At 35.8% G+C, this 25,054-nt stretch overlaps 1 protein-coding gene across 3 annotated transcripts in view; it reads left to right on the top strand.

The window, feature by feature from the left end:
- Positions 1-1,744: 1,744 nt before the first annotated feature.
- Positions 1,745-25,054, top strand: part of MIGA1 (mitoguardin 1) — a 75,990-nt gene continuing 52,680 nt past the window's right edge. For 2 of the 3 annotated variants that reach the window (XM_036026334.1, XM_036026336.1), the window contains exons 1-5: positions 1,745-1,826; positions 5,879-5,992; positions 17,325-17,502; positions 19,723-19,859; positions 22,817-22,943. In XM_036026334.1, the coding sequence (XP_035882227.1) occupies positions 5,894-5,992; positions 17,325-17,502; positions 19,723-19,859; positions 22,817-22,943 (541 nt within the window). In that variant the 5' untranslated portion in view covers positions 1,745-1,826; positions 5,879-5,893. Of the gene's footprint in view, positions 1,827-5,878; positions 5,993-12,626; positions 12,646-17,324; positions 17,503-19,722; positions 19,860-22,816; positions 22,944-25,054 lie in introns of those variants that run through there. The other variant, XM_036026335.1, reaches the window with a different exon arrangement.

Genomic DNA, 25,054 nt, shown 5'->3' on the forward strand with positions numbered 1-25,054 from the left:
TTGGCAGTCTGACCCCACAGCACTGTTTTGACAATATGCATATAAGATCCTCCAAATTCATTAGTGGTTGATGTAGCAAGAACCTCAGTGTTAGAACTGTAAAACAATACTACTCTATGAACTCCACCCCCTAGTTTGGTAAATATTACATGATGGCTTTGGTTGTCTAGGGAAAGGGCAAACCTTTATAATTACTCCAAGTCCCATTTTTTCCCCTGGGCCAGAATACCAGAAGAGACATTAAGTCCAAATATAAGACTGTGTCCAGCTGCTGCCTATCCTATGATATAAACCACTATTTATTTTCCTTGTGGCTAACAGAATCCTGATATACCCAATAATGATAAAAGTGAATATTCTGGCAACCCAGAAGAAGGGAGTCTTGGAGTAAATTACATTGATTAAAAAAATAGAATATGGCATTTCTTATTCTCCTGTTAAAGAGTACATTTATACTCAGTGTGTAATAATATCACTCTGTTTATTGTGGAATTAAAGAGGATAATGTTCTTAGACAAGTTGCTTTAAGTGGTAGTCATCATTATTACTGTTCTTCCCATTGGACTGAATATTTGGACTTTGTAGGAAGTCAGGAGGAGGCAGAAAAGAAGATGGAGGAATAAATAAAAATAGCCTTACAAATTCGAGGTTCTTCAGCTGTCAAGAGAATTAATTTGTCTATAAATGTAAAATATTTCCACATAGAACTCAATCTGTGCATTTTTACTTATTTTTCATCTCATAACATCACATATTGGTATTGTAATTCTCCGTTTTTCATTTTGACTAAGAATTTTGAAAGCGATTAGGAAGAATTGTTGATTCTAGTTCCTTAGATTGGAATAGTAACATTTGATCTCATGTTTTAACTGTCCTTACAAAATTATTTTGGCTTTTCAGCATAATAATTCTTAAATCTACAGTCTTGATGGAATCTTTTGGCTTAGGACTGCAACTTGTCCTTATTGTCCTCCCCTCCAGTAGTTTACTATGTATTAAACAGAACCTCAGAGCCCCGCCTAACCCCTGGTAGTTGGCCATATTCACACATTACTTGGTAGCTTAATTTAGTAGGAAATGTGGAGAAAAGCTAAAGAGGAATTTAAATCAATAACTTCATCATCAATACAGGGTTGGAATATTTCTTAATGTTCATTCGTTTTGAGGCTGAGGGTCTCTAGTAGTAGAAGTTCTTAATTTGGGATCTATGAATTGGTTTTGAGTATCTGAGTATGTATGAAGTTGGCTCCCCAAAAAACAAACAACAATAACAAAAAAACTGGGTTGTTGTGAGAGGTTGTCTTGGGCTTTGATGAATTTTTTTGAAGACTCTTTCAACACCTTTGCCCACATTTCATGATGGGTAATTTACAAGCTCACCTGCCACAGCACTCAGTGTTCAGCTGAGTGTTTACACACACACACACACATACACACACCCCTTTTAATAATGTATAAGCACGGGTCTATGTGCATTTTTCTGAGTAAAAGTCCCCATAGTTTTCGCCAGATTGGCAGAATGGTCCTAGATACCACAAAAGGTTACGAACTAGGATACAGGCTTTTGACAGCATTGTAAAAGGACGCAATTCTTCTAACCTAATATCTGGAACAGAGCGTAGGGGCTCTACCCTAAACAAAAATGGCGGAAGCTGCTTCACACGTAGCCCCTCACGCAGACAGGCTATACAACCTCGCCACTTTCTCTCCACCTTCCCACTCCTGACCCCGGAAGGACTCCGCCCTGGCGGCCAGGCTGCTGCGGTCCAGCTCAGGGCTGCAGCTGGCAGCAGGCGTGGGCCGCTTGCACCTGCCTTCACTGTCAGGTACGCTGTACTGAAGTGGCGGGTGGGACAGGGTGTTGTAGGATCCCAGCGCCGGCCTTATCCTCCTGACTCAGAGTGCCAGGTCGGGGAGCGGAAAGTGGGGGGGTCTTCCCTTGTGTTGGGGAGAAGGGGGAGGCCCGCAGGGGAAAGCTGAATCAGGTTGAGCTCCCAACTACTCCGATCCCGAGGGAGGTCTCACGTCAGTAAAACCGAAAGGAAGCTCCTTTTTTGGTCCTTTTTGGTAAAGGAAAAGGAAGATTGCCGGGGAGAGCGCGGTGGGAAGTGGGGAATCCCTTAGGAGGTGGGGCAGCCAGCGGGTCCAAGTTTCTGCTTGAATGCCCCTGATTGGAGCAGGGAGGGGATTTTGAGTGGGCAAGATTACTCTTCCTTTGAAGATGCTTTAGCATCAGGCGGATTGTCAGCCTGAGCCCTTCTGTAAATGAAGAGTTTAACATTTATTTCACTGCGGGGTGACTCTTAAAAGGCTTTGCACTTGCACGGACTTCTATTATTATTTTTATTTTTTATCATTGTGGCAACTAAGCATTTTTGCTGTCTCTTTTCATAGCCCGGTTGTACAAATTTATGCTTCACGTCAAATTTTGGAAGGTATTTCAGACTTTCATTCTTGCTTGAATTATAAATCCAAGTTGTAGAATAGAATTTTAGGATGTTTAACACGCAAACTCTCACACTTATTTTTAACTCTCCAGTGGTTAAAATGGAGAGAAGCGAGTAATAATTTGTACTAAATGGTACAATTTTTGGTGACGTTTTAGACACCCCCCTACAAATGTGAATAATCATGAGACTGCCTTCATGTTTCTTTTAATTAATACTTATGAAAGCACCTGAAATCACTGGCTTTTAAAAGTTACTCAGTTATTAATGATTGAGTTTGGAATTATTTCCTCACTTTATTTTATTTTTTATTATTATATTTTATTGATTATGCTGTTACAGTTGCCCTGATTTTTCTCCCTTTTCCCCCACTACCCAGCACCCACCCACCTGATCAGGCAATCCCCCCACCATTGTTCATGTTTGGCTACTCCATTTCCTATATTGTAGTTTACATCCCATGACTGTTCTGTACCTACCTATTTCTACCCTTACGTCTTCATCCATTCCACCACACCACTCTCCCATTTGGCAACCATCAAGATTCATGATGGTATTCATGATTCTGTCTCTATTCTTCTTTTTTGCTTAGTTTGTTTTTTAGATTCAGTTGTTGATAGATGCGTATTTATTGTTATTTTATTGTTCATAGTTTTGACCTTCTTTTTCTCAAATAAGCCCCTTTAACATTTCATATAATAATGATTTGGTAATGATGAACCCCTTTAGTTTTTTCTTGTTTGGGAAGCTCTTTATCTGCCCTTTGATTCTAAATGATAGCTTTGCTGGGTAGATCAATCTAGGCTCTAGTTTTGAAAAAACTTTTCATGACCGAATATTTCTTGCCAATCCCTTCTAGACAGCAAAATTTGTTTTGTTTTGTTTTTTTTGAGAAATCAGCTGACAGTCTTATGGGAACTCCCTTGTAGGTAACTAACTGCTTTTCTCTTGCTGCTTTTAAGATTCTCTCTTCAACTTTTGGCATTTTCATTATGATGTGTCTTGAAGTGGGCCTCTTACATCCATGTTGCTTGGGACTCTCTGTGCTTTTTGGACATGCATGTCTTTTACTTCATCAAATAAGGGAAATTTTCCTTCATAATTTTTTCAAATAGATTTCCAATTTCTTGCTCTTTCTTTTCTCCTTCTAGCACCCCTATGATGTGAATGTTGGAATGCTTGAAGTTGTTCCAGAGGCTGCTTATGCTATCCTCAGTTTTTTGGATTCTTCTTGTTCTGATTGGATGTTTTTTGCTTCGTTATGTTCTAAGTCATTGATTTGATTGTTGTTCTGCTTGGATGTTTCTTGCTTCCTTACGTTCCAAATCATTGATTTGATTCTGAGCTTTATTCACTCTACGGTTTCCCTGTAATTGTTCTTTATATCAATTAGTGAATCCTTTGTTTTTGACCAAATCTTCTTTATACTGTTGAGGTCCTCACTAAGTTCCTTGAGCATCCATATAACCAGTGTTTTGGACTCTATCTGATAGATTGCTTATTTCTCTTTTGTTTAGCTCTTTTTCTGGAGCTTCGATCTGATTTTTCATTTGGGCCATGTTTCTTTGTTTCCTCTTTTGGGCAGCCTCCCTGATTTTGTCTGTGTATTAGGTAGAGCTGCTATTTTCTATGACTCCCTGTCTTGGTAACATGTCCTAGTGTAGTAGGTGTTCTATAGGGGCTAGTGGCACAGCCTTCCCTATCACCCAAGCTTGGTACTCAAGGTGTCCCCTCTGTGTGGGCTGAGTACATCCTCCTCTTATAGTTGAGTTTTGATTGCTTTTGTCAGGTCGATGGTAGGGATTTACCCAAGCCAGTCAGCTGCAGGGACTGGCTGTGACCACTGACCACCTACCTCCATCCTTCATGGAGGGTCAACTGTGCAAGGCCAGGGCAGTGGTGCTTTGATGTGGGCTGCACCTGTTCACTGGGTGTATAGGCTCTTGGGTATCCCTGGTGGTGCAGGAAAAGGTCAGCCCCCACCTGTGTTTGCCCTGGGCCACCCTGCATGAGCTATAAAGCAATCTGAGATGTCTGCTACTAATGCTGGGCTTGGAGATTCCCATGTGAAGCCAAGCTGTGAATCTAGGCTGGCTGTGGCTAGTGTGAGGTCCAGGGCCACTTAACAAGAGGTGGGAGGGCTAGGAGCTTACTGAGACTCACTGTTGCTTGTTTGATAGGATTTAGGAAGTTGTGAAGCATGAGCCAAGACTAGTCACTCATATGGAAAAGTCACAGTTAAGAGTTTGGGTGGGCCTGTAAATTAAGGAAGGGAGTCTCACGGGATTCCAAAGCAGGGCAAACCGTGTTAGCAGATTGATGGAGTCTCAGATGTGGCACCTGCCTGCTGGTTCTGTGGCTCTGTGGGCAAAGGACTCAGAAAAGGGGCAATCGCCTCTCCCCAACTTTCTGTCTGGGAGAAAGCTGTCCCTCAGCTCTCACCTTCATGCCAGTCACTTCAGTTCCTCCTTATATGCCACTGGTGCCTTCGAGCTGCTACCCCAGTGCTGGAGCTCAGAGGGAGTGTATCTGAGTAAGTCTGTGTATGGGTTCTTGAAGTGGAACTGCTTGGGACTCCAAAGTTTCTTCCACCAACTTAATCCCCACTGGTTTTTGCAGTCAAAAGTTATGGAGGCTTATTTTCCTGGCACTGGAACTCTGGGCTGGGGAGGCTGGTACAGGTTGGGACTCTTCGCTGCGGAAATATCCCTCCCAGATTTTAATCCACCACATAGGGATGTGGTACCAGTCTGTTTCTCGTCTCCTACCACTCTAGATGGATGTAGTTTCTTTAGTTCTGTAGTTATGAGTCTTACATTCAACTCGATTTCTGATGGTTCTGAGTGATGGCTCTGTATTTTAGTTGTAATTTTGATGTGTTTGTGCGAGGAGGTGAGCCCTGTTAACATATGCCACTATCTTGACCAGAACTCCTATTTATTTTTAGAGAGAGGGGAAGGGAGGGGAAAAAGGGGGAGAGAAACATTGATGAGAGAGGGAAACATGGATGGGTTGCTTCTTTTATGTGCCCCATCATGCCCTGATGTGCCCCAGCATGTCCGGGCTAGTGACTGAACCTACAGTCCAGGCATGTGCCCTGACTGGGATTGAATCGGAGACCTTTTGCCTTGTGGGACAATGCCTGGCCAACTGAACCACACCAGTCAGGGCGAGAACCTGCAGTTTTCTAAGGAAAATTTACTACTTGAAGTCAAAATTAAAATCTAACTCATTTTCTTTTTGGCTGCTTTGGTGATTAATAAGTAAATATTTAGCTCAAGTAAATTTGCCTCAGAACATGATTTTCTTCAGCTGAGTGTAATACCATGAATAATTAACTGCAAAAAAAGCTGATAAAGTTATAATTTTAATTTGGAAGAGTAACCAGAAATCTTTGTGGTTAATATATTTTTATGTTTCATTTAACGAAGATTAGAAGAGGAGTCATGTCAGAAGAAACAGTAAGCGAATCACAGTTTTCCTTGAAGGCAGCAGCACTAAGAGCATTTGAGCGTCCTCTGTCTTGGTACTATTCTCTCTCCCAGGTAAAAAATAATGAAAGTAACACAAAATTGAATAATAAGTTTATTGCTCAGAGCATATTTAGTTTACAGTGTTTAAATTTTAATTGAAGTTTTAAATGGTTTAGTCAAAATGTTTATTAAAGTAGATTAAAACCTGCTTTTTATTTTGGTTTTTCTTTTTTTGTTAAAATATTCATAACTCTTTAAGGAGATTGTATTACTTTAAAAACATCTTCCTATTTTAAGTGAATTTATACTGTCCATTACAATTATTTTCAGTGAATTGTTATTCAAATTGACTTGTTCTCATTCTTAAAATCTTCAATTTTAATTTTATTTCATTGTGGTAAAATATGCAGAGTGCAAAATTCATCATTTTAACCATTTTAAAATTTGCAGTTCAGTAGCATTAGGTATGTTCACATTGTTGTGCAGCCAATCTCTAGAACTCTTTCGTTTTCTAAAACTGGAACTCTACATACAGCCATCAAACAGCAACTCTCCATTCCTTTTCCCAGCAGCCCCTCACACCACCACTGTACTTTCTGTTTCTAAGAATTTGACTACTCTAGATACCTTATAAGTGGAATTGTACAGTATTTGTCTTTTTGTGACTGGCTTATTTTACCTAGCATAATGTCCTCAAGGTTTATTCATATTGAGGTATGGGTCAGAATTTTCCCTTTATTCCAGGTTGCATAACATTTGATTGTATGTATACATTATATTCTGTTTATTTATTCACCCATCACTGGACACTTGGGTTGTTTCCACCTTTTGACTAGTCTGAATAATGCTACTATGAACATGGCTGTACAACTATCTAGTTGAGTCCCTCCTTTCAATTCTTTTGGGTATATACCTGAAAATGAAAATGCTGGATCATATGGTAATTCTATTTTTAATTTTTTTAATTTTTAAAGATTTTATTTATTTATTTATTTATTTATTTTAGAGAGGGAAGGGAGGGAGATAGAGAGAGAGAAACATCAATGTGCGGTTGCTGGGGGTTATGGCCTGCAACCGAGGCATGTACCCTGGCTGGGAATTGAACCTGGGACACTTTGGTTCCCAGCCCACGCTCAATCCACTGAGCTACGCCAGCCAGGTTATTTTTAATTTTTTGAACAACTGCCATACTGTCTTCCATAGTGGCTGCACCATTTTTCATTTCTACCAGCAGTGTACAAGACCTCCAGTTTTTTAACATCCTTGCCAGCATTTCTTATCTTATGTTTTTTTGATAGTAGCCACCCTAGTGGATGTGAGTTAGTATCTCATTGTGATTTTCATTTGCATTTCTCTAATGATTAGTGACATTGAGCATCTTTTCATGCGCTTATTATCCATTTGTATATCTTCTGTGACAACAGTTCTTTTATTCTTAATACTTGCTTCTAGTACAATTTGTACTTTATTGTATTGAATAAAAATATATACAAGGAAAGTAGCATTTAGTTTACCAGAATTTCACCAAGTTTTATCAAATCCAAGATGATCAGTTCAACATTTCTAAAACCTGCTTGTACCTTAAAATGAATAGTTTCTTAGATGGATAAAATGTATATAGTATAATTTTATATATGGGAAGGATATTGTATAGATGTGTGAGAATAATAGTAATTACTGCTTAGCATTCACTATGTTTAAGACAATTTTAGGTAATTTATACACATAATGTCGCTAACCCTCAAAATAACCCTGGCATTTGGATATCTCCATTTTATAGATCTGGAGGTTTCAAGAGCTTAATAAACTTATCTAAAATTTCATCTATAATATGGGATTTGAAATTGTACCTGTTTGATCCTGAAACACATTTTCTCCTCATTTCTTTGTTTCCTTTTAGGATTATATGCTTAAAATAAAATTTGAAAAATATGGAAAAGAATTAAAGATAAGATAAAAATTACCAATGATCTCTCTATAAAAGCATATTTTATACTTTCTTTGCATCTTTTATTTCTGCATATATCTCTCTGCCCCCCATCACTGCCCTTACCCCCGGTGCCCACATTTGAGGTTATAAAATTGTATATTTTGAAATTGTTTTCTGTCAGCAAAAGTTATTTATGAATATAGAGATACTATAGCTTATTGAATGCTTCTCTATTTTTGTGTTTTGGGGTTTCAGCAGTTCATTATATATAAATCTTTGTCCAATATTTAGATTGCTATTAAGGTAGATTCCTAGAGGTGAAAATATTAAGTATTTGGTATTTGTTCTTTTAATTGTTTATGTTATCATACCATTTGGATGACATTTAAAACGACCAGCAACAAGATATAGCAGCCCCATTGTGCGTAAAGCACTGTGCTACATATTTTAAACCAGGTACATTTACCAAATTATTTAATCCTTAAAATGATACTAAAATATTTAATAATATTATTCTTTAAAATCTATGATTTGAATAGCTAATACATTTACATGGTTCAGAAATAAAAACTACACATACAAGTACCTGTACATACATGGGGATGTTTTACTCTGTCTCAGTTCCTTCCACTTCATCATATCTTACAGTGTTTCTTTATCCAAATATCAGTGAAAGCAATTATTTTTTTTTATTTTCTCCTCTTTCTTATAGAAAGTAACATTCTGTAACATAGCAGTCTTCCTGTATTTTTGTTCTTATTATTTCCTGTATGTCTTTCCATGTTAATGTTATATGTAGAGCTTCTTTTTCTTTTTTTATTCCTACAGTACATAATGCCTATATACATGGGCATTTGGGTTGTTTCTGATTTTGTATCATTACAAACAATGTCACAGTGAGTAAGTGAAGAACCTTGATAAACTTCAATTCATGCAGGTATAGGATAAATTTTTAGACTTTGGATTTCTGGGTCAAAGGGTATATATGTATTTGAACTTCGATAGATATTACTAAATTGCCCTCTACAGGGATAGCATTGTTTTATACTCCCCAAATTTTGGGATTTTTGCCAAATGATAGGTAAGAATGGTATATCACCATAGTTTTAATTTTTATTTCTGTTACATGTTAGGTTGAGCATGTTTTCATAGATTTAAGAGCAATTTGAGTTGCATGTGAACATTTTGAAGGTTTTGCTATTTTTTTTTTTTTTTAGCATTGGTAAATTGTTTCCAGATTAGCTATACCAACTCACAATCTCACTAGTAATATTTGACAAAGCCTACTTTTTTGTAGCCTAGAAAAAAAAAACTTTATTAGCTCTTTATATTTCTTTTTTATGAATTATTTTTGTATCCTTTGCCATGCTGATTCTACTATACCACCTGCTTTTCAATCCTAGGAGTAATTTTCTAAGGCCAGGACTATTGTCCAACTTGTTCCATGGAATATTTTTAAAAAATAATATAAAGAATTTGGAGTAAATTTAAAGATACATTCTTTACTCTTAGTAATGGTACTTAGTATCCAAAACTCATTCCATGGTATGGAGTGCACTAAGTGGGTCAGCAAACTGCAGCCTATGGGACTACTCAAGGCTAGCACCTGTTTTTGTACATAAAATTGTATTGGTATACAGCCACATTCATTTGGCAATGTATTATTTGTGACTGCTTTTGCATTACAACAGCAGAATTAAGAGGCTGCAGTAGAGACCACATGTTTCAGAGGCCCAAAATATTTACTGCGTAACATTTACTGAAATAGTTTTTTGACCAGGCTATATGTACTAAGAGAGCAGGCTATATGTTTGAATACCATAAAGGGACCAAGAAAGGACCATTTTAAAGAGGGGGAGGGAGGGAGAAAGCGAGGGAAACATAGGTGTGTGAAACATCAATCTGCTGCCTCTTTGCCCCCAAATGGGGAGGGCCCACAACCCAGGCATGTGCCCTGACTGGGAATTGAGCCAGCAACCCTTGAGTTTGCAGTCCAGTGCCCAACAGACTGAGCCACACTGGTCAGGGAATGCTCAGAGTTCTTGTTTGGACAGTTCAGTTGTGTTAGAATTGGGCTGACTTTTTATTTAAGAAAAGACATGAGATTTTTTGTTCATTAGTTCAGCCTCCAAAAAATTGACAATCCATGTTGGATGTGATTCAGTTATATAATTGCACAGTGAGATATGTCATTGTGACTGAAGTAATTTCAGCACAAGATATGTAACATGCATGGGTTTAAACACATCTTGTCTGATGCATTTTGATTCATATTCCAGCCCTGGAATTATGTGATTGAATAACTTTGGCAAATTAACCTCTTCAAAGCCAATTTTTATCATCCACAAAAGCGATGAAAAATCTAGTGTCCAGCGCACAGTAAAGATGAGTGAGCATCCCACTCATCTTTGTTTTTGTTCATCTATTTTGTTTCCCTGTGTCATTTATTTAAAGAATAATGCATTTTCCAAGTGCTTTTTTTCTTTTACTTAATGAATATATACTCTAAACAAAATGCTTAAGTCTTTTCAGCTTCTGTGGTTTTGTTAAGGATTATTTTGGTATATTACATGTATATGAAAAACAAACTGTTTTTCCATTGGAAACCACAACATGAAGGGGTAAGAAGTTTAGTTGATTACCCAAATTCAGAGTGTTGATTGAGAGAGACTAAGAATTAACTGAGCACTTAAAAACCTGTTTAATTGCAGTGTGGTATACTGAACTGGTGGAAAAACTGGTGAAATCAGAATAAAGTTTATATTAATAATATTGTGCTAATGTTAATTTCTTGGTTTTGACAAGAGTACTTTGGTTATATAAGATGTTAATATCAGAAAACCTGAGTAAATTGGGGACTTTCTCTACTGTCTTTGCAACTTTTCTGTATATCTAAAATTATTCCAAAATAAGGTGTTTGTTAAAATAAAATATTAAGAGCTCACCTTTTTATGAATGCCTGCTGTGTGTCAGATATTACTTTGTGTATGTTATCCCCTTTCACAGCAACCCTATGAGAAAGATACTAGTATCACCATTTGTCCAGAGTTTACAGTTAGCATGTGACATGTGGCAAGTTCCAGTTATCAGAGAGATTTATTAAAAATATATTTATTAAGCATCATTGTGTTTCAGTCACGTTACAAAGTGTTGAGCAAGATACGTAGTCTCTGCCCTTACTGTGCTTAGAACCCTCATCAAAAAAAAAAAAGTGTGCTACCACATTAAACTTAAAGGAGTAGAAAAATAACTATTAACTAAATAATTATTCTGTTTCCAGAGAACATTAGATGAGGGAGGAAAAACTTGACAAGAATGTTAAACATTGGTGTCAGGTTATGGAGTGGGGAGGATTGTGAAATATGAGCACAAGGAACAGTGTCTTATTCCTTTTGTATTCTCAGTGTGTGGCCCATAAGTTGATGCTCAATGCATGTTGAATGAATAGGACACATGACTAGTTTTCATTTTGTCTGGAGGTAAGGAAATGGACTATATCACTTCAAAAAGCCCCTCTGAGTTTTGGGATTCTGAGATGCTGTATTAGTATTTCCAGTGTTCCAGGCAATAATACAGAAGAAATTGACTTTCCTATAGAGACAAAAAGGTAACAAACGAAATTGATAGGCAGGAGTAATAGTAGAGACTTTCCAACCTTGTGTTGTCTAGATTACCTATGATAAACATCTTTCCCTGGGAAATGTGCTTTATTTTTGTCATGGAAAAGATTTCTTTTTTCATGAGATTAGGCCTATAAACTTTAATGGGTATTTTATATAAAAAGAATACATAACATGAACAGAATTTAGATCCTAACAGAAGTTAATTGATTTTATTATATTTGAATTCATGTTGATAAAGCACATTATATGTCTGACAGAGTAGTTTTAATTTTGTACTTATGCTTCCTAATAGTTCTCTAACTTCAATGCCTTGGACACTGAATTAAAAATGCATGATCACTTAGCTGTAACTGGGCCTGTGTTAATAGATTATTTTCTTTATGGAGGTCTTAATTTTATCTTACATTTATGAGTACAGTAAATACTAATTTTTACATTTGAACTAAGAAAAATATTTTTTATAATGAAGTGGTGGCAGTTTATAAAATATAAAAATATGAAAAGTAAGCTGTATCTAATAGTGCTGTTTTTAGAATGTATTTTATTATTGGATCTTTAGCATCCGAATTCAAGGAACTGTTTTATTTTTTTCCTCCCCAAATCTCATTTGGTTGCTATGAACACTGGAGGGAACACTGCTATGATTCTAGAGGGAAAAACATAGAAATGGAAAGAAATAAAAATTTGGTAATGCTGTAATAAAGACATTATTGAAGAGAATAATTCTTACAATTTGTGAAAAGAAAAAATCTGAGGCAGTATGGAATATTTTAATTTTTCATGATAGTTTTAGAGGAATTTAAATAGAATTGGAAGACAAGTAGAGTAAGGATAGTTTTAAATTTTTGTTAGATCACAGTTCCTAAGGCCAAATGCTAATGGCAAGTGGAAGTAAATCATTTCTGGTATATCAGAAAATGAGCAATTCTTTTGGATTTATGTATAGAAACAATTGTTACATTTTTAAAAGAGCTTTATTGAGGTAAAATTGACAGACATTAAACTGTATATATTTAAAGTATGCAATTTAAGCTTTGACATATATGTATATGAACATATCCATCACCTCCAAACATATCCTTCACCTCCATATGGTTCTTATTCCCCTTTGTATTCTCTCCCTTTGCACCTCCCCTCCCCCATGTTGCCCTAGGCAACCACTGATGCTTTTTGTAAGTGCAGATTAGCTTGTGTATTCTAGAATTTTATGTAAATGGAATCATACAGTATGTACTTTGTTTTGTCTGCCTTTTTACACTCACCCCAATTATTTTGAGATCTATATATGTATCAATAGTTAATTATTTTTATTACAGAAGAGTACTCCATTGTACCACAGTTTGTTCATCTATTCACCTATTGATGGACATTAGGGTTGTTCCTTTTTTTGTTTTTTTAATTATAAATAAAGCTGCTAAGAAAACTCCTGTACAAGTCGTCATAGAGATGTATGCTTTCATTTTCTTGGGGTAAATAGGAATGGAATGGCTAAATTTCATCAATTAGGTATATGTTTAGTTTTTTTTAAAAAATGCCAGACTTTTTCCAAAGCAGTTGTATCATTGGTATAAGATGGACCATAGCCAGTCTTTTTAGTCATTCTAAAATAGGTGTATAGTAGAATCTCAACTGTGGTTTTAATTTGCATTTCCCTGATGATCGGTGATGTTGAACATGCTTTCACGTGCTTATTTGTCATCCTTATATATTGTGTTGATATGTCTTCAAAGCTTTTGCCCATTAAAGTTTTTGTTTTGTTTTCTAAGTTTTGAGAATTCTTTATATGACCTGGACACAATTACTTTATCATATATATGATTTGCAACCATTTTCTTCTCGTCTGTGGATTGTCTTCATTCTCCTAACAGTGCCTTTTAAATAGTAAAAGGGTTTCTTTCTGAAGTCTAATTTGTCAGTTTTTTTTTAAATGGATCAGGCCTTTCGTGTCATATCAAAAAAATATTTGCCTAACAAAAGATCACAAAGATTTTCTCCTATTCTTTCTTCTAGAACTTTTATAATTTTAGGTTTTATGTTTAGGTCTGTGATCTATAAGCAAATTATTGTATATGGTGCGAAGCATAGATTGAAGTTCCATTTTACTGCATATGGATCACCAGTCCGCTTGCCGCACTCCCCCCGCCCCCCACCAGTTGTTGGAAAGGCTCTCCTTCCTCCACCAAGTTGCTCTTGTGCTTTGGCCAAAAATCAGTCATCTCTATATGTGTGGGTCTGTTTCTGTACTCTCTGTTCTGTACCATTGCTCTATTTGTTTCTATTCATGCCAATATTACACTGTCTTATTTATTGCAGTTTTATTTTTTAAATATTTTATTTATTTATTTTTAGAGAGAGGGGACAGGAGGGAGAAACAGGAAGAGAAATGTTAATGTATGGTTACCTCTCAAGCGCCCCCTACTGGGAACCTGAAGGCCCACAACCCAAGCATGTGCCCTGACTGAGAGTCAAACTAATGACCCCTTGGTTCACAGGCCAGTGCTCAGTCCACTGAGCCATACCAGCCAGGATTTATTGTAGTGTTATGGTAAGTCTTCAAATAAGGTAACGTTAGTCTTCCAACTTTGATTTTCTTTTATGAAAAGTGTTTTGACTATTCTAGATCCTTTTTATATCCGTATGAATTTTAGGATCAGCTAGCAGTTTCTACCCAAAACAAAACAAACTTGCTAGGTTTGTAATTAGGATTACACTGAACCTATAGTTCAGTTTGGGAACAATTGACATCTTTATTGAGTCTTTCAACCTATAAATAGTACAGCTTTCCATTTGTTTCTGCTTTATTTCTTTCAGCATTATTTGTTAGTTTTCAGGGTACATGTCCTTCACATTTTATCAGATTTATCCTTAACTATTTCATAATTTATGATGCTATTGTAAATTTTTAAAATTTTAATTTCTGGCCCTGGCTAGTGTGGCTCAGTGGATTGAGTGCCAGCCTGTGAACTGAAAGGTCACCAGTTCGATTCCCAGTTAGGGCCCATGCCTGGATTACAGGCAAGATCCCCAGTTGGGGGTGTGGGAGAGGCAACCAATCAATGCATCTCTCATACATTGATATTTCTTTCCTCCTTTATCTCCCTCTCTCTAAAAGTAAAGAAATAAAGTCTTAAAAAAATAAAATTTTAATTTCTGGTTATTTGTCACTAGTTTATGAAAATATAGTTTTACATACTGGTCTTGTACCCTACAGCTTTATTAAGCTCACTATTCTAGTACCTTTTTATGAGTTTCATAGGACATTTCTACATATGATCATATATTTTAAATGGTAATAAATAAATATTTTTATTCTACTGTTACATTATAGTTTGAAAGTTTATAGTAATTATTTTCATTTTAAAAAATAATTTATTTTCTAAAATTTTAAGCATGTACAAAACAGAATAATATAATGAACCCCTGTGTACCTGACATTCAGCCTCAACAGTTATCAACACATAGTCTTTTTTTATTTTTGTAATATCTTGCTGGCCTCATAAAATGATTGGGAAGTATTGCTTCTTTCAATGGAATTGATATTTCTTCCTTAAATATTTGGTAGAATTTGACCTATGGTTTTCTTTGTTAGAAGGTTTTAACTACACAGTCAATTTCTTTAGTAGATAGTAATTATTATCTCTTTCTGAGTAAATTTTGATAGTTTTTATCTTTCAAAGGAACTGAACCATTTCATCTACGTTGTTGAGTTTATGGGCATAGAGTTGTTCATAATAATCCTTTTTTATCCTTTTTATATCTGTGAGGTCTTCAGTGATAACCCCTCTTTCATCTCTGCTTTTGTTAATGTCTTTTGTTGCCCTCTCTTTTTTCCTTTTTAAAAATTTTATTTATTGATCTTAGAGGGAGAGGAAGAGGGAGGAGGGGGGAACATCAATTTGTTGTCTCACTTATTTATGCATTCATTGGTTGATTCTTGTATGTGTCCTGGCCAGGGATTGAACCTACAGCTAGCTTTGGTGCATCGGGACAACACTAACCAACTGAACTACCCAGCCAGGGCTTTTTTTAAAATTTGAATTTATTGAGGTGACTGGCAGGAAGTTTTGTTCAGTAAAAGAAGCCCTGGCTGGCGTAGCTCAGTGGATTGAGTGCGGGCTGCGAAACAAAGTGTTGCAGGTTCGATTCCCAGTCAGGGCACATGCCTGGGTTGCAGGCCACGGCCCCCAGCAACTGCACATTGATGTTTCTCTCTCTCTTTCTCCCTTCCTTCCCTCTCTAAAAAATAAAGAAATAAAATCTTAAAAAAAACAGCTCATGATTTTATTGATTTGGTTTTCCACTTCATTGATTTTTGTTTAGTTTTTATTATTTAATGTCTTTTTGGTTTATGTTGGACTTGCTCTTTTTGTAGATTCTTAAGGTGAAAACTCAGATTACAGATTTGATATCTTTCTTTTTTTTTCTTAATATAAACATATAGTGGTATAAATTTCCTTCTAAAGGTAACACTGAATCCCACAGTTTGGGGCTTAACAAAAGGAGCAACCTTCGTGCTGATAGAGGAGAAGGATCCTGATGCAATCAATACATGCGTCAGGATCCTTCCACAGAAACTGCTACTTCCCTTCCCCAGTTCTGCACCATTAGGGAGACTTTTTTAGGACTCTTGTCTTCTTTTCTGTGAGTGCCTGGTGGGATTCCTGAAGATAAGGCTGCAAAAAGTAAGAATTACCCTACATTTGCAGCACATCTCCTTCCCACCCCCACAGGGGGGTGTTCCACTCTCTCTTACCAGTGCATACTCAGTCTCCGCCAATTTTCCAACCTTGCTAGCTAACCACTTCTTGCTTATGTTCTCCTGTGTCTTGTTTTTGTGCACCACTGTGCACGCCTTATCCCTTTCTCTCCAAATACCCCTGTCTCCTTAGTTGGGGATCAGTTGATTACCCTCTGACAGCAGCTGATGGATTCTAGAAGAATTGGAACTTGCCGTTTGGCTTCTTTGTTGGTATAAAGTTGGAAAAAATACTCTTTACAGCTCTCTACATCCCCAAGCCTATAGCTTTATTTTAGAATTCTGCATTGTAGGTGATTAATAGTGTCAGTCCCCTAAGACAAAGTTAATTATGTCTTGTTCTGATGTTAGTATTTAGTATATACTGTACTTTTACCTCTTGTTCTGATGTTAGTATTTAGTATTACTGTACTTTTCACCCTATACTGTGGTTACTCATGAATATATCTGTCCACTTTGATCAATTGGCACATTGCTTGAGACGAGCAAGATCTGTATCTTCTATATTCCCGGTGCTTCCTGATCAATGGAAGGCATTCCCTACATGCGTATGGAATATAATTAGTACAATTAGATTTTATTTTAATTTTCATAGTACAGTCCTGGTACATCGTAAGATGCTGAGTATTGTTGATTAATTCACAAGTAGAAGGGCTTCTTCAAATGGTATTTATTGTAGAAATTGAGTGAATGTATGTTTGTCCAAATTTCCAGATAGTTAAGAAATGATTCATTGAGGTCTTATTTAATCATTCCAATAATTAATAATCTTGCTTTGATTTAAACAGGTGATTTAGTTACATGAATTAATCATTAGTTCAACAAATATTAATGAGGTTGAATCATTTTATACTCCTCTTGACTTCTTGGGTAATATTATTTACCTGAGAACTTCAGAGCAGTGGGTAATAAATTACTGCATTTCCTATTTTGTGGGTGGAGGGTTGGTTCTAAAATTCAAGTTGAGCTAGTTGCATTGAATAAATAAAATAATATTACCTGAGTAGTATTTAGAAAGCTTAAGAATAATTTTTGTTCTTATGTCTTTAAGTGAACAAATAAGATGTTTTTTCAATCTAACTGCATCTTTTCCAGATCAGATTTTCACCAGTAGCTAAAAAGTTGTTTGTGGTAACTGCAGTGACTACCGTATCTGTAATTTTTCTGGCCCATCACTTTAAAAGAAGACGTGGCAAGAAAAAGGGAAAAATATTACCATGGGAACCAGAGCACCTCATACTTGAATACACTAAAAGAGCAGCATCGGATAAAGGTATGTAGAAATAGCTGAATTAGGTCCAAAAAGGAAATTTTATAGGTAAATCATAATTGGAATGCACTGATTTCAATTGTCTCCAAAATTTCCTTACTTAATATTTAATTTACAAGTGATGCAGATAAATTTTAGAAAAATTAGAAAATGCAGGTAAGCATACAGAGAAAATTAAAATCACTACAAACTTTGCTACCCTAGAAATAACTACTGATAATACTTTGGTGTTTCTCCAGCCATTTATATTTCCATTTAAATGTCATATTGAGACATAAAATTATATGCAATAGTCTCCTGTATCCATGGTTTTGCTTTGTGCAATTTTAGTTACCTTCGGTCGGCCTTAGAAAACATGAAATAGAAAGATCCAGAAATAAACATAAATTTTACATTATGTATCAATCTGAGTATCATGATGAAATCTCACACTGTCCTGATTCATCTGGCCAGGGATGATGAGAATCATCCCTTTGTCCAGTGTATCCATGCTGTATATGCTGCCCATCCATTAATCACTTGGTAGCCATCTCAGTTATCACATTGACTATCATGGTATCACAGTGCTTGTGTCCAGGTACCCCTTATTTTACTTAATAATGGCCCCAAAACTACTAGAGTAATGATGCTGACAATTTGGATATGCCAAAGAGAAACCATAAAGTATTCAATATGTATGTATGTATACATAGGAAAAAACAGTATATGTAGGGTTCAGTACTATTTGTGGTTTCAGGCATCTACTGGGTATCTTGGAATGCATTCCAGGCAAATAAGGTGGTGGTGGGGGGGCGGGGAGGACTATTGTATTATATGCAAGAAAATGACTTATATATTTTAGGTAAAGTTCTGATCATACCTTTTGTAACAATTAAGGATGTATTTCCAGGTCAATAAATATATCTCTATGCTATAATTTTCATTTTTACTTATTTGTTAATTTTTAGTTTTATCAAAAATAATTGACATATGTGCTATCACTTTTAATATGTACTTAGTATTAAATTTGCCCAAATAAATCTTCATTTATTTAACCAGTTTCCTATTGTTCCCTTTAGGATGTTTTTCTCGCTTTGCATATACTTGCCTATTTCCTTAGTATGTAAAGTTCTAGAAATACTATACCTTTAAAAGATATATAGTTTTTGTTAGCAATGTAGAACATATTGCTAAATTGTTTTAATAAAATTAATTTCTTGCCCTGGCTGGTGTGGCTCACTGGATTGAGCACCAGCCTGTGAACCAAAAGGTTGCCAGTTTGATTCTCCATTAGGTCACATGCCTGGGTTGCAGCTCAGGTCCCTGGTTGGGGACATATGGGAGGCCACTGATCAATATGTCTCTCTCTCCCTCCCTGCCCCTCTCTCTAAAAATAAATAAAACCTAAAAAAAAATAAATAAATTTATTTCTTGAGGATGCTGGATTTCTTATTTTCTTAATTTTGAAATGATTTTTAAATTTATGATTTAGTGTAGCATATGTTTTTTGTGATTCATTTGCACAGCAAATAATTAACAAGTGACTATTTTGTACCAAATACAGTGAACATTACTAAACCACTACTAAAATTTTATTAGATCTCAGGTGCAGTGCTAAATGCTATATATTCACTGTGTTATTTGACCTTTATCACAATCCTGTAGTCCTATGAATTAAGACTCTAATTTATGTTATTATTCCCATTTTATACATAAAGAAAATTGAGATATGGGAAAGGTAAGTTACTTGTTCAAGTTCATATAACTAATAAATGCCAGCATTTGAATTGAAGAGTGTCTTAGCTGCTGCATTAAGGTAAACTAAGACACAATGTCTGCCCTAGATGAATGAAAGATAGTTAAGGAAGACAGATGTATAAAAAAATAATTACAATATAATGCAATATGGATAAGGTGTATATATGGTTCAGGAAAGGAAGGGCTTATATAGTTAAATTTACAATTTAAAGATTCATAGTTATCAGTATTTTTATGCTGATTACAATAGACCATCAATACCACCTTGACTAATTAGATGTATATTTTATTCTTCATTTCAGAAGCACATTTTAGCAGTGTTAAAAACATTGTATAGAGAAGTAGATTTTAATGGTACATGTATAGTAATTTACACAATTGAATGAAATGTGTTTTAAAATTAGGTTTCTGAATGAATATAACATAATTTTGAAATTTGTCATTGGATCTGTTGATAGTTGTAATATTTATGTGTTCGTTTGATAGGTTCAAGTTGTTCCAGTAGTAGACAGAATTTGACTTTATCTTTAAGTTCTGTCAAAGACAAAGGATCTCAGTCTTGTAACTATGTTAATGGAGGACTTTTCAGTAAATACTCAGATTCTGCACAGAGTTTGGCCTCTGTAAGTAAAGAAAAAAATTTATTATACTTTTAAGTTTGTTTATATACCTATTGTTATCTATTGGTTTAAAAGTTATACAATTATAGATAGCTCTTAATAAAGTAAAAAACCTTAAGAAATCTGGTTGAGGAAGTAAAATGATCATTTTGCTAAATATTCAGTCAGTTTGTTTCCAGGATCTTTGAGTAAGTGATGTGGTCCCATGGGGCCCTCTGAAAATGGTGGTGATATGGAAATGTTGCTTCAAAGCTAAATGCTCTGCAAAAAGCTGGAAGATGCACCCAGACTTTGTACTAGGTCACAAAATTCACTTGATGAGCCTGCTTTGGAAAAAATGTTTGGCTTGCTGAAGCCAAGTATGGAGTTCCTCACTTCTGTGTTTGGAGCATTAATAGAGTATTGATTGATAAGTGAGGAATGAAGTTACTGTTTAAATCTACTATAATTTAAAAATTATTTTTAAAAATAGGTGATATATACACTTCTACTAAATAAAGAAGCAAGAAATGTACAGTGAAATGTGTGTTTGTGATGTATTCAATTCCCTTCCTTGAGACAAACACAGTTTCCTATGTTCTTCCAGGGAGTGCATGCCTCTACCAACATGTATGTTCATTTTAAAAAGTAGTTTATACATGTCTAAGATATATTTAGTGTGGAAAGAAAACTTTGTGTTGAAAGCAATATGTATTGAAAAGGGAAGTGAGAGGGGGTGCATATACTCCAGAAGGTGTGAACAGAGGTTTCCTGTACTGAATGACACTGGGCCCAGGAAGGTATAAGAGGAGTGGTAGTTTACTTTTTCTCTTAGACTCATTATTTAGTTTGATGCTTTCTACCTAAGTCACCTATTATTTTATATTATAAATATAGCTAATAAAAGTTAGTGAAAAAAAAAAGCAGTTTACAGAGCCCTGGCCTGTGGGCTCAATTGGTTGAAGCATCATCCAATCAAAGGGCTGTGGGTTTGATTCCTGGTCAGGGCACATACCTAGGTTGCAGGTCATATCCCTAGATCTGGGCACATATAATCCCCAGTCCAGGCACATGCAAGAGGCAACCAATTGATGCTTCTCCCTCACATCGATGTTTCTCTCTGTCCCTTACTCTCTCCTTTTAAAAAATAGCAATGAAAAAATGTCCTTAGGTGAGGATTAAAACATTTTTTTAAAAATAATTTATAGAGCACCATATTTTGTTCTGTGCCTTCTATACTTTGTTGAAATATACCGCTGCTCCATTCTTAAGTGCCTAAAAATATAATAATTTTTTAAAGGCTCTTCTGTGTCAGGAACAGCTATCAAAGGCTTGCAGACTTTCAATTCCTCTGTAAAACTGAGCAGGATAATGAAGTATATGGCCATTCTATAATTTGGACTTCTTTTATGTTAGAGAAGTGCCTTTGTTTTAAATTTTCTCAACTGAAAGTTGAAGCTGTTCTTGACAAGGAGATAGATAAAGTGAGTTTCATGATAATATTGTGAGTAACAAGTCTTCAGAATGACTTTACTATACCTGCCTCAACTGGCCTAGTGAGTCCATTGCCAGGTCTGTGAACTCAGATTTGTGCCTTAAAACAAACACCTTTATTTATTTTTAGAAGTGAGGAGGGTGAAAGAGAGGTAGAGAAACATCAATGCACAAAATATACATTGACCTGTTGCCTCTCTCATGCCCCCAGGTGGGGGCCTAGCCTGCAACACATGTATGTGCTTTGATCGGGAATCAAACCAGCAACCTTTGGTCCACAAGCTGGTGCTTCATCCACTGAGTCACACCAGCCAGGGTAGATTTGTGCCTTTTGATGATGCCTAAATGAGGGTCATGACAACAGGGGTGGAACGGAGGAGAGAGGGTCTACAGAATTTGGTAATTGGATCTGAGAAATGTGGGAAGAGAAATTAAAGGTTACTTCTTGTTTTCTATTTTGAGAAATTATGGGGGTTGAAGTATGTACTACTAGTGAATGGGAGGAGGAAGAGTTTTTGTTGTATTTCTTTCATATAATCTGAGATGCCAGCAGAAGAGCCAAGTGGACTCACCAAATGGCAGATGGAAATGCAGGTTTAGATTTCTGAAAAAGTGTTCAGAACTGGCATTAGAGATTGGAGATCTCTGTTTCTGCACAGAGGTGACTGAAATGACTGCTAGAGAAGGGAAGATGATAGATGATTTTTAATGTTAGTTATCATATAGTAGAGAATGCACATTGCAATAAATTCTAAAAGGAAAATAAGCTAGTGTAAAAAATAATACAAATGGAGCCACTTTAAAATGGAGTCAGAGCTGCCATCCCCGAAGAACTGCCTTGCAACTCTTACTATACGTCAAACCTTTGGCATGTTAAACCAGGGCAAATAACCTTCGTACTAGGCCTAAAGCAGCATTGCATCCCAAATAACTGTTTGCAAAGATAACAAGAAATCAGATATTATGACTACCAGCCTGATGACTGCCAGACTGAATTAGCATCACTAGGTTAGCTTATCTGCACTTACAGAAATGCCTTCCTCATTGAGTAATTGGTCCCTTGCCTTCCTTTCTTGCTCAGAACACTATTGGTATTTCTGCCTGAGTCAGTGCTGCCTAAATAGCTATTCTTATGGATCTCAAATACATGCTTGTTGTCTGTCACTTCAGCCTTTTATTTTTAGGTTATAATATTAGCTACTTCAAATAGAAGTAGATGTGAATAAAATGTATAAGTAAATAATAAAATAGTAAACTAAAAAATTGCTTGATTTTTGATGGAAGTAACTGATTTATGTTCAAAATATTATTCTACTTGTGTGTTTTTTAGCAAATAAAGGCTTAGAATTTTTAGGGTCTTCAGGTAGAAATTACATGGGTTGTTTTACCAGGAATAGGGCATATATAAATAATTTATAAATATAAAAGATCACAAAATACTATTAAAAAAGAGATTTCGAAGTAACCTTTGTCCATCTTAATTTTAGGTTCAGAGTGTCAATTCTTGTCATAGCTGCGCTTGTGGCAATTCTAATTCCTGGGACAAAGCGGATGAAGATGATATTAAACTTGTTAATATTCCTGTGACTACTCCTGAGAACTTGTACTTGATGGGTAGGAGTAACTTAATAAAGTTTTAAGATAGACTCAACATTTAATGTCAAACTAAAGAATGAAGAATTATTGTAAGGGGAACAACTGTAATTTAAAAATGTTCTTATATCTTGAATTTTGTGTATATAACCCAACCTATTGTATTAGTTTCCTGAGGGTGCTGTACCAAACACTTGGGATGTTAAAACAGAAATTTATTCTCTCAGAGTTCTGGAGACAAGAAGCCTGAAACCTTTATCACTGGGTTAACATCAAGGTGTCATCAAGGCCATGCTCCATATGGAGGATAGGAGAGAATCTGTTTCTTGCGTCTTCCAGCTCCTAGTGGCTTCTGGCTTGTGATCTCCTGGTTTCAGTTTCTGCCTTTGTTTTCATTTTATCTCCTCTGTATATCAAATCTCCCTCTGCCTCTCTCTTATAAGTTGTGATTGGATTTAGGGCCCACAGGGTGGTCTAGGATAATCTTCCCATGTTAAAAATCTTAATTTCATCACATCTGCAAGACCTCTTTTCCTTATAAGATAATATATACAAGTTTCAGAGACTAAGACCTGATACCTTTGGGTGACCATTACACTCACTTAACCTAATTGTTGACTCTTATCTAATGAATCTACCAGAACCCACTAGCTATCATTTGTGTTCTTACACCCAGAGAAAATTTTAAATAGAAAGAAGGCCATTGTTTTACATCTCAGTATTTCTCTTGCCTTGACCATGAGCATGTCTAGAAAGTCTCGAGCTCAGAAAGCACCGAGTCAGATCAAATACTTTTTCAAATGGGTATCACCATTCTTCTCTATTCTATTTCAGGCTGTATTCCATTTATTGGAAATGCATACTAATTTAAAAACCAAACCAAAAAACCGTGATGCAGCCTTGGCCAATGAGCAGTAAAGGGGATGATGACTTACAGAAGGACTATGTGTGTTTGAATGCATTCCCAAAGTCTAGAATAGTTGAAGACTTACCATCTCCAGTAGTATCACAGTAGGTACTCCTGTCTGTGGGGAAAGGTGTAAGAGTAGTTCTTTTGCAAACTTTTCAAAGGTCTTCAGAGAATTAAACTCATGTTTCTAGATAACTCTTAACTATGTAGTAAACCTATCTCACAGCTTGTTGGAACATTAATGAGAAATAGAGCAAAACTAGAGAAGCTGCTAGGAGTTAGAGTACGATAGAATCAGGATTGGTAAGAGCTCTGTGGATCACCTGAGCACTCACCATTGTTCTGATGGTTGTTTTGATTCCCTGTACAAGACTGATGACATAAAAAGATTGGTGACATACTAGTATGGCTAAGAAGTTCGTTTAGTTTTTTCCATAAAAGATACATTTTTTTTTTTCATTTTCACCAATAACTGTTGATTTTGGATATTTTGAATATGTCTGCTATCTCCCATGTGGTATAATATTGAATGTTCTCAATTAATGTCTCAATTTAATTATTATCAACTTCAACTTATCTACCCAACTGTGGAGCATCGAATAGGGAGAAATCTCCAGCTGGAAATTTTACAAATCACTTTTGACATGTTCAGTCAGTTATAGCACCTTCTCCAAACACTGCACAAATCCTTTTGTTTTTTGTATTTCAGTTGCATTTTCACCTTTCTTGAAATAGTAAAACATAATATGCCAAAACTGTTGTGTATTTTCTTCCATTTTCAATATTAAAATGGCTACACAAAGATTCACCAATTTTGCTAAGTTTTTTTCAAGTGAACGCTGATATGACAGCTGTCACAATACAATCTAACAAAATTGTTTCAAATGAAGTTAAAGACAACTAAGTGCTACTAGAGCCATCTCACAGAAAAAACCAAATGAACTTTTTGGCCAATCCAATATGCTTGAATTCTGTTACAAAACTAATGATAATATGATGGTTTGGGCAACGTTTCTCTGTGAGGTAAGACCCAGTGCTTCCTGAGAGATAGCTCTGCTGTTAGATAATTCTTCCTTATGTTTATCCAAAATAATCAGATGGATAGAGAGTGCATGGAGTGAAGAAAGGCTGAAGGAATTAGAATTGTATAGTTTGGAGAAATGAGAGTAGAGAGTGATGTACAATAATTGTCTTTTAAGTGCTTACATTTCTTAGAAGGAAG

Source organism: Phyllostomus discolor, chromosome 5 (genome assembly GCF_004126475.2).
Source record: "Phyllostomus discolor isolate MPI-MPIP mPhyDis1 chromosome 5, mPhyDis1.pri.v3, whole genome shotgun sequence".
Lineage (NCBI taxonomy): Eukaryota > Metazoa > Chordata > Mammalia > Chiroptera > Phyllostomidae > Phyllostomus > Phyllostomus discolor.